The 12318-nt window shown below is 35.9% G+C and overlaps 1 protein-coding gene across 2 annotated transcripts; it reads right to left on the reverse strand.

The window, feature by feature from the left end:
• Positions 1 to 1157: 1157 nt before the first annotated feature.
• Positions 1158 to 11920, reverse strand: LOC137034377 (uncharacterized). Of its 2 annotated transcripts, none has more exons than XM_067407237.1 (9): positions 8378 to 11920; positions 6422 to 6584; positions 5483 to 5675; positions 5315 to 5383; positions 5021 to 5119; positions 2202 to 2330; positions 1835 to 2051; positions 1576 to 1707; positions 1158 to 1390 (listed from the first exon to the last, which is right to left on the reverse strand). In XM_067407237.1, the coding sequence occupies exons 1-9, from the start codon at positions 8484 to 8486 to the stop codon at positions 1170 to 1172; spliced, it is 1332 nt and encodes a 443-aa protein (XP_067263338.1). In that variant the 5' UTR covers positions 8487 to 11920; the 3' UTR covers positions 1158 to 1169. The 2 variants fall into 2 exon arrangements, with proteins under 2 accessions (XP_067263338.1, XP_067263340.1); XM_067407239.1 differs by lacking the exon at positions 8378 to 11920 and adding an exon at positions 5759 to 5877 and having other exon boundaries at positions 5483 to 5670; positions 6422 to 6469.
• Between the last annotated feature and the right edge of the window lie 398 nt (positions 11921 to 12318).

The following is a 12318-nucleotide window of genomic DNA, read 5'->3' on the forward strand; positions in this document are numbered from 1 at the left end:
TTTCATCCCCTTTACATTCACTCCTCCCTCTTTTCATCCCCTTTACATTCGCTCCTCCCTCTTTTCACAACCTTTACATTCGCTCCTCCCTCTTTTCACAACCTTTACATTCACTCCTCCCTCTTTTCATCCCCTTTACATTCACTCCTCCCTCTTTTCATCCCCTTTACATTCGCTCCTCCCTCTTTTCACAACCTTTACATTCGCTCCTCCCTCTTTTCACAACCTTTACATTCACTCCTCCCTCTTTTCATCCCCTTTACATTCACTCCTCCCTCTTTTCATCCCCTTTACATTCGCTCCTCCCTCTTTTCACCTTTTCATTCGCTCCTCCCTCTTTTCACCTTTACATTCGCTCCTCCCCCTTATCCCCTTTACCTCAACAATGAAAACGGAACATTGAAAATAGGGCTGGGCGATATATCGTATGCGATTGTCACGTGCATTTCGTCAGTAAAGCCGGTTCCCTGATTACCACTAAATCGCCATCACCTGCTTTCAAATGGAGCGCCATTTAATAGACAGAGCCGTAGATCACTGACAAGCTACGCAATATCGCCTTCATTATCGAAGGCGATTCATCTGCAATAATGAACGCGATATTGCGTGGCTTGTCAGTGATCTACGGCTCTGCCTATTAAATGCCGCTCCATTTGAAAGCAGGTGATGGCGATTTAGTGGTAATCAGGGAACCGGCTTTACTGACGAAATGCGCGTGACAATCACATACGATATATCGCCCAGCCCTAATTGAAAATGAACTATTCTTTCTTCATTAGCGTTCTTATACTCTGTCTTTCTTGATGTAAAATATATTTATAAGAGCTAATATGGGATTATTTTACTTGGGATAAATGGTACAGATTAAAGAAAAGTATTTTTGATTAGTTTATGCAACATCGCAGTACAGTCTTCTGCTAACAACTTTAATGTACAGCATTTTCAATGAGCTGGTCACTAGTTGAGCCACTCTCTTCACAAAAATAATACTTTTAACACTTTCCACATCATATTATATTTTTACAGTATTATTATATTTTTTATATATATTTATATATATATATATATATATATATATATATATATATATATATATTTTTTTTTTTTTTTTTTTTTTTACAGTAAAGAAGTTATAAAAGGCACTGAAGTGTTTTTGTGTTTGTGCCTCCTCACAAACCACCCTTTCTTTTAAGAGTCGTGATCCTGTTCCGCACATAATTTTTCACACCAGTCCATGTTCGCTGCTTCAAAGCTTCTGGCTCTGCGTGAATGCATCTTTCACAGTCTTGCTTACCAGGAAATTTGCATGTCTTGATGAACTCCATCATGTGTCTCTCTACTGCTTTTACCTCATTGTCCTCCCATTTCTTTTTTGGAGCATTTGAAGAACCTATGGAATAATTAAAAATGTAATTCTCATAACAACTAAATCAGTGAGTATGACCAAATCATACATATGTCCTAATGTGTAGATTTTTCTGAATTTTGAAAAGCCTTTGGATGGCTATTGCTGCTTGGAGCTAATTTATGGTTATTTGATGATTATTGTGTGTGTAGTTTAGAGATTTTTCTTACCTTGATCCTCTTGTGAAACAGATTGATCAGATTGAACAGGTGGATCAGTCTCTGCTGGTGCTGTTGTCTGAGATACGTCACTGTAATCCTCCTCATCACTTGACATGGAATCACCTTGAGCCTCAAGTTGCTCTAAACAATTGATAAAAAAAATCAACAGTTTATTGATTATACTTAGCATCTGTAACATATGATAATGTACAGTTTTTGCAAATATATACAGCACAGACACACACAGACCATTCAAGTATACTCATACCATTTGGGTCAATTTCAATGTTGTCAAGTTTCTTTCCTTTGAAGTCAGACAGTGTTCCTTTCTCCATGGCCATTAGGACTTTACTCATTTTTGCCAACTGCAGTGTCCCCTCTGGTAACCGGTAATACGGTGACGGTGATGAGGTCATCACAGAGGTGGACACAGCACAGGGTGGTGATGAAGAGGATGCATCAGTTGTGGACGTGACTAAGGATGACTGTAACAGTTTGAAAATATAATTTGAATAAAAACAAGGTCTACAAGCAAAAGAACTAAGGAAACTATTAATTAATATTAAAATAATTAGCTGTTAATGGACTGAGGTGTTGATCACAGAGTATTGTGATGATGTTGACATATTACTCACCAAACAATCTTTTTGTGATAGCTGTTTAGCAATCGTATTGCATTCATTTTCAATTTCTGCCCTGTTAAAACGTTCATAGCAATCTTCATGATGTTTTCTTAATTTTGCCAGTCTTGATTGAAACCGCTTCTGTGGATATATAAAGAAGTATTTAGCATAAAGGGTTAGTTCACCCAAAAATGAAAATATTGTCAATAATTACTCACCCTCATGTCGTTCCACACCCGTAAGACCTTTGTTCATCTTCAGAACACAAATTAAGATATTTTAGATTAAATCCGATGGCTCAGTGAGGCCTCTATTCAAAGCAATAACATTTCCTCTTTCAAGATCCATTAATGTACTAAAAAACATATTTATATCAGTTCATGTGAGTTCAGTAGTTCTACTTTAATATTATAAAGCAACGAGAATACTTTTTGTGCGCCAAACAAACAAAATAACGACTTCGACAATATAGTGATGGGCCGATTTCAAAACACTGCTTCGGAGCTTCACAAATCAAATCAGTGACTCGGCTCTCCTATCAAACGGATAAACTGTTGAAATCATATGACTTTGGCGCTCCGAGTCACTGATTCAATAGGTTGTTTGCAATCACGTGGTTCTGGTGAAGCGCAAAATTCCGGTGGAGGGCAAGCAGTGAAAATTAGAATGGAAAAGATGGAGAAAAGTCCTTTCTGTGCTGGTTTAGAAAGGTTTAAACAGAAAATCACAACATATGTTGGCGATCCTTGTGTTATGAAGAGGAGAGACTTTTCCACTGAATTGAAAGACTTGATTGCCATCGAGGAGGCAGATATAGAGAATGTGAAGCTGCCGTCACGCCGCGTTCAGTTCTAGTCTGGTTTGTTTATATCGCGCTGCCTTTCTGCTAGTGAAGTCAAGTGCAGTATTTTAATTTTTGATTGTGAAAAATGTCGCCATTGTTGGTCATTTATGCTGAATCGAGAATTGTAATAGGAACTCACAGTATCGTTCGGGGAAAAAAAAAATGGACGGTAATACAATTTTCGCCTTGGTTGAGAAGGTGAGGAAAGACGACTTTTAGCAAATGTAATAATGTCACTAAATAAACCCACTGCCTTTCACTTAAAAAAAAACAAAAAAAACAAACATACTTTTGAGTTTTGTATTTGGTTTTTGTGCAATAATTAATTAACATTATGTTTACGAGTATGATCACTCGCTTGTGAATGATTGTAACTTGCACACAGCCACTTCAAAACTGTTCACAAGCTTCTATGGGTTTGATTTTGGTCATTTGTTGAAATAAATACAAAAATACAGCGTGTCGGTGTCCGTCCCCTGATCGTGACCCTCCGATTCTCCTTATGGGGAAAGTGAATATTTACAAAAATAACATTAAAACTAGTTACATTTACACGCTTCCAACAAAGAAATGCATCATCTTCTGTCAGCTTGTTAAATATTTATTTTATTTGGACATTTTCTACCATACGACGGCTGAAAGCAGCAGCGCGTGACACTATTCTCGTGGTAACCAGATCAACATTGTAAACAATTCTACAAAACTGAAGGGAAAACACCCAATTATAATTAAATAGGATAAAATATCTTCTCCTCCCTGCAAACGATAGCATGAAGAATGTTAATATTTAACCGAGTCAAAAACAAAAGGTAAGTATCCATATTAATTTCAGTATCAGCAGATGCAAAACGCTATAAAAAGGCGACAACTTTTAACGTTAAAAAATGAAAAGTTATAAAAAACGGTATAAGTTATGTAAACGATATAAACACCTTCTGGGTTCTCGATTTTAACGATTTGAGCAACTATAAACAATGCAAAACCTTTTGAGTTTTTGATAGGATTCCTATATAGAAACATCACTCCCTGCCCTCCAGACTCATTCGCGCTGCTGCTGTGACGTCATGTGCAAACAACCCATTCATAAAGCTCCAAAGCAGTGTTTTGAAATCGGCCCATCACTATATTGTTGAAAAGTCGTTATTTTGTTTTTTTGGTGCACAAAAATATTCTCGTCACTTTATAATATTAGGGTTGAATCACTGTACTCACATGAACTGATTTAAATTTGTTTTTAGTACCTTTATGGTTCTTGAGAGAGGAAATGTCATTGCTTTGAATAGAGGCCTCACTGAGCCATCAGATTTAATTAAAAATATCTTAATTTGTGTTCTGAAGATGAATGAAGGTCTTACAGGTGTGGAACGGCATGAGGGTGAGTAATTAATGACATTATTTGAACTAACCTTTTAAACAAACATAAAATGTACATTAACAATATTGAAAATAAAATTGTGACAATAACTAGGTAACTAGCAGAGGTGGGTAGTAAGGCGCTACATTTACATTCCATAACTTTTGGTGCTTGAGCGGTTAATAAACAGAACTGCATGTGTCTAAAGAACACTTTAGCTGGAGCTACTTCTCTCTGTTTATGTCTATGACGAGTCACACAGATACTGTGCTTCTCCGCAGTGGTTCCTTCCAGACCGGGAAGGAACCAATTTAACTTTTTACAATTCTGACAGAATATTATTTTGTACCATTTGGAGCGTTTACACAAAGTGTGCTGGATGAAGTGGACACGCACCTACAATCAACTAAAAACAAACCTTCTAATGCATCCCATGGTCTGCCAGCGATAAAGATCTTTTCTAGTTGAACACCTGTGCATCAGCTGTTAGTAGTTGCCTGTGTTGAATAGGGTGTTCAGTATTTTGGGGGCTGAGCAATGAAGGGAGGGGTGTGGTTGTTTGGGTGTCGATTTCAAATATCAACAGTTTTTCCCAGAAATCATCTAATAGTTGCTGCATTATGAGATAGTTACCGTTTTTCTTGATGTTCTTGCTTTGCCTGACTGCTTATGTGGACCACTGCTGTTCACCTCGTCCAATCCAGGTGAAGAAACAGGAGCAGCACAATGAGGCTGGATGCCAGAAAAGGAACCAGTGAATATAAAAATCAGAAATGTTTGTATAGAACAGAAAAACTAGTAATTACTCTAGCTGTCCTACAGTAACTTTATCTATCACTCCTTTCCTTCTGTTAACACCCAGACACACTACTCACAAAAGAGTCAATAATATAGAATAATGATACAGATGTTTTAAAGTGGACTTACCGATCTCTGCGGACCCAAACTGATGGATGGCTTTTTATCAGAGGATTCAGTTGATGCTTGATTCAAAGGCTTGAGAAATATGAGACCACAATCACATGGTAACTAATCAGATAGTAAAAGATTATCCTGAATTACTGATCAATCTTTCTATCATTTTCTTGATAGTACCTTGACTCGCCATGGCCAATCTGAGTATTCGTGATTGAAAGTGATTTCTTCCCCTGGTAGAATGTCTCGCACAGCAAAGAGACACAGGTGAGGTTTCCTGCTCACTTCAAGGGTTCTCATTTTGCAAGTAGGATTTCTGTGTTCGTCATTTACAAGTCTTCCCAAGGAACCGTCTTCTTTAGATGCATCTATGCTATAAAGACATAAAATTATTACTCAATACTTGTAATCTTATATATGCTAGACATGTAGAGTTATTTTTAAGTGGAAACCCACCGCTCTGCATAAGTTGTATGTCTCGTTTTTAATCTACCCGATTCAGACCATCAGCTGATCATCAGGACACAGCTCTATGAACTCAACCGAGTGTGTCAGGTTAAGGAGACAAACAGAATCTGCAGAGAGGAGGGTCTGAGAACCACGGATCTATCGGACAGTGTATGGCAACATCCTCTCAGCAGACAAATGCATCTAACATTCACCATTTTGTTCTCTTTTGGGAATACGGTTAAAAAAGAATATTGATGACTCAAAGAAATTGCACTCAGCACCCTTCAAGTCAGTTCATGGTTGATTTTAAGTATTAAGGGTGTGTTCACACTTGGTATGTTTGTTTAGATTAAAACGAACCCTGGTGCCATTGCTCTTTTATGGCACTTTCTCACTGTGCGGTACGACTCAACTCGGCTCGGTTTGTTCTTCCACTGCAGTTAGTACCGCTTCAAAGTGATTGGGATTATAGTCTGATCATTACAGTTGTGCTGCCACCTCGTCTACTGACCACGATAGAGGCATTTCTTTTTTCAAGTTGCATGTGATGGTCATTTAAAACAAGTCAATTAAAAAACACGAGACAGCAAACCCGCTAGAATTAAATCTTGCAGGTTTGCGATACAATATAGTGCCTCTACTACATCAATCCAACAGGTCTGTACTCACCACCAATTTCTGCCAAGCCACTGAAAATCAAACAGGAACGCGTTCTCGGCCTCAGTGTAGTGTTCAGCTCGGTCAAGACTCTCTTCTGAACTCAGAAGTTCACCTCTGTATTCAAGAGCAAAATCACCTCTGAAAAAAGCTCTAGTGGTGAAAACTCCACGCCCTGAAGAGGAGAAATGCATTAGATTCAGCAGTTTATTAAAAGTCAACTATCATTTTGATCATTACTTAAAGTTCTCTGCCATATGATGTACATTATATGTAAAAGGGAAATTACTGAATGAAAATAGTCAATAGCCAGGCAAATTTCTAAGTATGCTGTGCTTTTTATACATTACATTATACTTTAAAGTCTTAAAATTATATAGTTAAAATTTTTATACTCTTTCATACATAAGCAATATTATCTTGGCTTTATATAGTTTAGAATAGAGTGCTGCAGCGATGACGTATTTTTGCAGGTGATCCGGTAGTTCACACACCCCTGGTTCCCTCAACTAAAACCCTATATGTTGTTTTAACTGGCTTTTGTATTGCTGCAGAAACTAAGCTTAAGTTTGCCTATTAATACACCACAGTTGCAAAACTTCATCGTCCTCATGATTAAGCTTCAAGAAATCATCTAGAACATGTTTTTGTTATATTATTTTTAAAAGAAAATTCTGTGTTTAACATGCATCGCTTCTGGATAGTTTGTCTTTGTGGTGTATGGATGTTTATGGATGGTTTTTGGCTTTAGATAAAGAGTTTTTTTGTTGTTGATAAATGTGCCTCCAGGAACTGTAAAACTTTAAAAATCCATCTCCCTGTGTAATAAGTATAATGTTTTGCATTCTTATAATGTATGTTTGAATGGTTGTGTACAGTGTACATCCCTAAATCTACCTCTAAACACAACGAGGCTGTGAAAGTGACTAGTGAGTAGATGACTTTATCTGTTCAGGTGATGATTTTTAATGTCCCAGACAAACCTCTGTCTCCCATTTAGACACTTGTTAGCAACTGCCTTTAAAGTAAAAGCTTTTTTTTTTTTTTAAATCACAAGAGGGTATTACTGATGTATATTGTGTCTTAGAAAAAAAAAAGTGAAAAAGCAGCCCTTACTTCAGGAATTTAACCAAAACCCAATAATAAAAAAAAAATTAAAAAAAACATTGATCATGTACATGATCATGCACAACGATATACTGATAGCTGCAAAAAAAATAATCACCTTATTGAAGGTCTAACGGGTATGGAACGGCATGAGGGTGAGTAATAAATGACATTATTTGAACTAACCCTATTATAAAAATGATCCATTGTCCTGGTTTACATACAAACCAATAACCACCTAAAAGTTCAGTTCACCCAAAAATGAAATTCTGTCATTTATTATTCTCCCTCATGTCGTTTCACACCCGTAAGACCTTCATTCATCTTCAGAACACAAATTAAGATATTTTTGATCAAATTCAATGGCTCAGTGAGGCCTGCATTGAGAGCAAAATCATTTCCTTTTTCAGTGTTCAGAAAGCTACTAAAGACATATTTAAAACAGATCATGTGACTACAGCAGTTCAATACTTTTTGTGTGCCCAAAATCACCCATCACTAGATATTATTGAATAAAGTGGTTATTTTGTTTTTCTGTGCACAAAAAAATATTCTCATCACTTCATAACATTAAGGTTGAACCACTGTAGTCACATGACTGTTTTAAATATGTCTTTAGTAGCTTTAGAGGTCTCACCGAGCCATCAGATTTTATCAAAAATATCTTAATTTGTGTTCTGAAGATGAATGAAGGTCTTACAGGTGTGGAACAACATGAGGGTGAGTAATTAATGACAGAAACTTCAATTTTGAGTGAACTAACCCTTTAAACTACAAGACTTTATTTGTAAAGCAGGTTATTCTGCATTAATGACATCAAGACCAAACCATTCGTGTATCTGGTTAGTCATAAATACTTGCCTTTATATTTGCTGATGAACTGCTCTTGAAGCCCAGGCTTATCAGCTCTACGGGTCATGTGATCCTCTGCATCCTGCAGAGGTGTTTTACGCCTTTTGCTTTTCAGCATTATTTCTGGAAAAAAAGAAATAAAAAGAAATATAAGGTGAATGGATTAAATAAGCATTTTAAAAATCTTTTTGATCTTACTGGAATTGTTCACCCAAAAATGTACATAATTATTGTACTAATCCTGTACTAAAATTGTACAAACCTGTGTTGTGTTTTTCTGTGGAACACTAAAGTTTATTTTTAAATGTAATACAGAGCTCTATGCAATGACAGCACATGTGACCAGTCTGAAACAGGCATTTAGATTAAAAAAAACAGCAATATCATTGATGCCAAAAACCATTGTGACCAGATGATTGATGTCAATCCATATTCATATTAATTTAAAAGCTACAGATTTTCAGTCAGTAACCTGATAGATTCATATGGACTATTTTGTCTGCTTTGGAGCTTGACACACAGAATAAAAAATACTATAAAGTGTCTATGTACTGTCATTGTGCAAAAAAGCTCTGTGAAGATAAATAAAAAAACATGGATACTTTTGTGTTCCACTAAAAAAAAAAAAAGTGTAAATAATGTATTACATAAAATTAAAAATGACATCAAATAATAAAAAATGAAAATTAATTATTTCAAATTACAATACATACTGTTGACATTTTACAAAAAATGAGAAAAACAGGCTACCACTGATTAAATTGTAGAATCTAAAGAGATATTATATGAAATATAACAAAATTATATTTGCTGATCAATGCCTACAAATAAGCAATAAACTGTTTTTTTCCTTATTGCAAAAAAAAAAATCAAATGAGAATCAAACTCAAATACAATCGAGAAATAAAACATTAACAGAAAATAATTTAACCACTAAAGTAAACATACATCTTACTAACTTTCATATTTCACAGTGTATTTTAGTTATCATGCATTTTCGGGACAACACTTGATCTCACCTCTCCAGCGTCCATTGATGGGGGTTGTCGTCTTTTTCGCGTCAAGCAATGCCATGTGATTGCATTTCCCGGGAAAACACATCCACAGCTGACGTGCGTGCATGACGTAGTTACGTATTTGGATTTCACGTTGAAATTGTGACTACATTTATTTGACCTAATAAATATTTTGGCAAACACCTAGATCTTTGTTTGATTTATTCACAGTACTGGTTCTTCAAACTTAAATAAAAAAATAAAAAATAAAATAAAAACGGAGGCGTACGTCTTTCTAATGGACAGAGCACATGATCACTTTTAAACGATCTCTTTGGAACACATATCTTAATTTTTACTAATTCTGTTTAATCAAATGTTTGAGTTAAAATCAGGGAGATGTGTGGATTATTTCGAGGCTCTAAAATAAACTTTAACGTGCACTTTATTAACAGCATTTTCTTTCAATTTTTTTTTTTTAATTTATGGTATTTTATATTAAATATAAAGGAAGGAAAAGGTGCTAGATCTTGTAAAAGTGCTTTAAAAACGCATAGCCACGACAGATTATTCCATCATTTGAGCAGCACTCGTGATCTCTCCTCAGAGTTGATCTCACTCTGCACTCAAGCTGCTGCGCTGCTGCTGTGGGGGATGGGCGGGAGGCGCGCGCGCGATCAGAAGCCGGTGGGGGAAGGGCGGCGAGTCACTCAGTGTCACTGTCTGCAGCTCTCAGCTAGGGCTAGGGTTAGGGTTAGGGTTAGTGTTAGGGGAGCAGGGGTTTCACATCCAGTGCCTTTTAAAATCAAAGTATGAACAAAATAAATCTGTAAACAAACATGTAAACGTCCCAGCTTGAGTCATGATTCTTTTAAACACTTTTTATACTAAACACTGTAACTGCTCTCTCTCTCTCTCTAAATATAAAACAATGTTTGCTGTAACTGCTCTCCTATTATATATTCTCATTCATATGCATCCTTAAGATGTAAACCAGTATGTGCATTTCTTAAAACAGTTCATACAAATAACAGCACACAATGGATTACATGCAATAGCCTGTAACCAGCTCATAATCCTTATATCAGTGTCATCAAAATGACAAGTCCTTGTATCATTGTTCACAAAGACACTCTGACAGTATTTTCAGAAGTAATATGGATACGATTTTGATGTCAGTGATTGAAAATACACAAGACTGCACTTTATCTGTATGGCGTACATTTCAACAGTATGAACACGTCTCTCTAGACTGGATGAGACAGGATTCAGATATACTTTCTGGTGGTCTGTCAAAAAATTACAGTAGCTACAATGTCATGTGATATAATGACAGCCAGTGGCACAGATCCTCACCAAACCATCCATTCCAGCGTGATGAATATGATCCTCAACTGGATGGAACTGGAATAAATACTTTGACTGTTGCGATCATCCCAATCGGACTTATGATAGCTGCCTGAATTATGCTCTGTTCACTGTTGGACAGAGGAGAACTGATAACAAAGAAATGTTTCAAGGGTACCCCAAACAAGTGACGAACCTGGCTGGAACATGCTTGTTCAATGAACACTTGTCAGTGGTGTTGTCGATTACCTGAAAGTTTTCATCATCATTGTATGTGTGTTGTCTGCAGCAAGTTTCTGTATTTGGGTGAATATTTGCAGCAAGTGTGTTGTCAAACTGATCAAGATGTTTTGTTCATTTTTTCTGTTTGCATGTGTTTTCTTCAGTTGTGCGCGGTGATCTCTCTCAGCCACCGTAATATTTACTGTATAATGTAAAATGCAAGTAGACTGCAGTAACATAGCATTACATCAGTCTACAGTTTATGTAGTGAACAGTACATAGTGAACATTATCTGATTTCACACCTGTTCTGTCTACAAACACATCTCCCATCATTCGGCTATTTTGACCCGTCTCGGCCTTAAGGTCATGACTGAGAGCATGATCTACAACAGTGGCTCTTATTTCCATCAGAAACATCTCAGTCTTGGCCTCTTCTTCCTCTTCCTCTGTTCTCCTCCGTACCCTTCCACCACACATCCTTACTCCTTCTTCTGTCTGTTGACTCTGTTTGTGTCCTTGTTGTTCATTCATGTTCAGAGTGTGTAACATTGTGTTGTGCTCTGTCTGTGCCTCCCAAATGAGATGGCATCTGAGATATTTTAGAGAACTGTTGAACATTGCTTGAATTACATTCCCCTTCATTATTGAAATTCAAAATTCATCCCTGAAATTTAATAATTCAGGACAAAAAAAGTCTAAAAGAAATATATAGAAAATATGCTTGACAGTTTATGACTAGTTCAACCATTTTGCATTTAATGGCTTATGAAAATAAAAACTATTCGACACCTAGTATATTTTGATGAACATGACATAAGCAAGTGATAATGTAGGAAACATCTGACACTTGTACATCAAATGCATGAATGTACCAAAGCATTTGCAATTTGTTCAGGAGAATGAGAAACTGCATTTATGATGTGAACAAGAGACTATAATGTGGATGTTGAACAAGTAAGAATTTTAGTTGTGATTGGAGAAATGCACCAAAGTGAGAGAAACTGTTATATATAATATAATATAAAATATAAAATTATTATATTATATATAATATTAATTATTATAAATATCATATATAAATATAAATTATTATATTATATATAAAATATAAAGAGAATGTTTGCTGTAACTGCTCCTATCTATATAATATTATAATATTTTTTTTCACATATCTTTATTATTTATTTTTTATGTTACTATTTGTGTACTGTACTTGTCTCTTGTCTCTGATACTAATGGAGGAACAGCAGAACGCAAAGTAGGAGAAAACACTTAAAGCAAATAAAATCACTCATAAAAGCAAGCGATTTTGAAGGTTTTCAAATCTTTTTGTTGCTTGTGTATTTTATTAAATAAACTCATATGTATAAATCATCATACTTGA

This window comes from Chanodichthys erythropterus, chromosome 13 (assembly GCF_024489055.1).
Source record: "Chanodichthys erythropterus isolate Z2021 chromosome 13, ASM2448905v1, whole genome shotgun sequence".
Taxonomy (NCBI): domain Eukaryota; kingdom Metazoa; phylum Chordata; class Actinopteri; order Cypriniformes; family Xenocyprididae; genus Chanodichthys; species Chanodichthys erythropterus.

Bases quoted from the DNA above. Each gene is read 5' to 3' on its own strand.
- LOC137034377 (XM_067407237.1), bottom strand. From the start codon at position 8,486: ATGCTGAAAAGCAAAAGGCGTAAAACACCTCTGCAGGATGCAGAGGAT. The intron at 5,384-5,482 runs GTACTATCAAGA...ATATTTCTCAAG, and splicing joins ATTGGCCATGGCGAGTCAAG to CCTTTGAATCAAGCATCAAC. The intron at 1,391-1,575 runs GTAAGAAAAATC...ATTATTCCATAG, and splicing joins TGTTTCACAAGAGGATCAAG to GTTCTTCAAATGCTCCAAAA.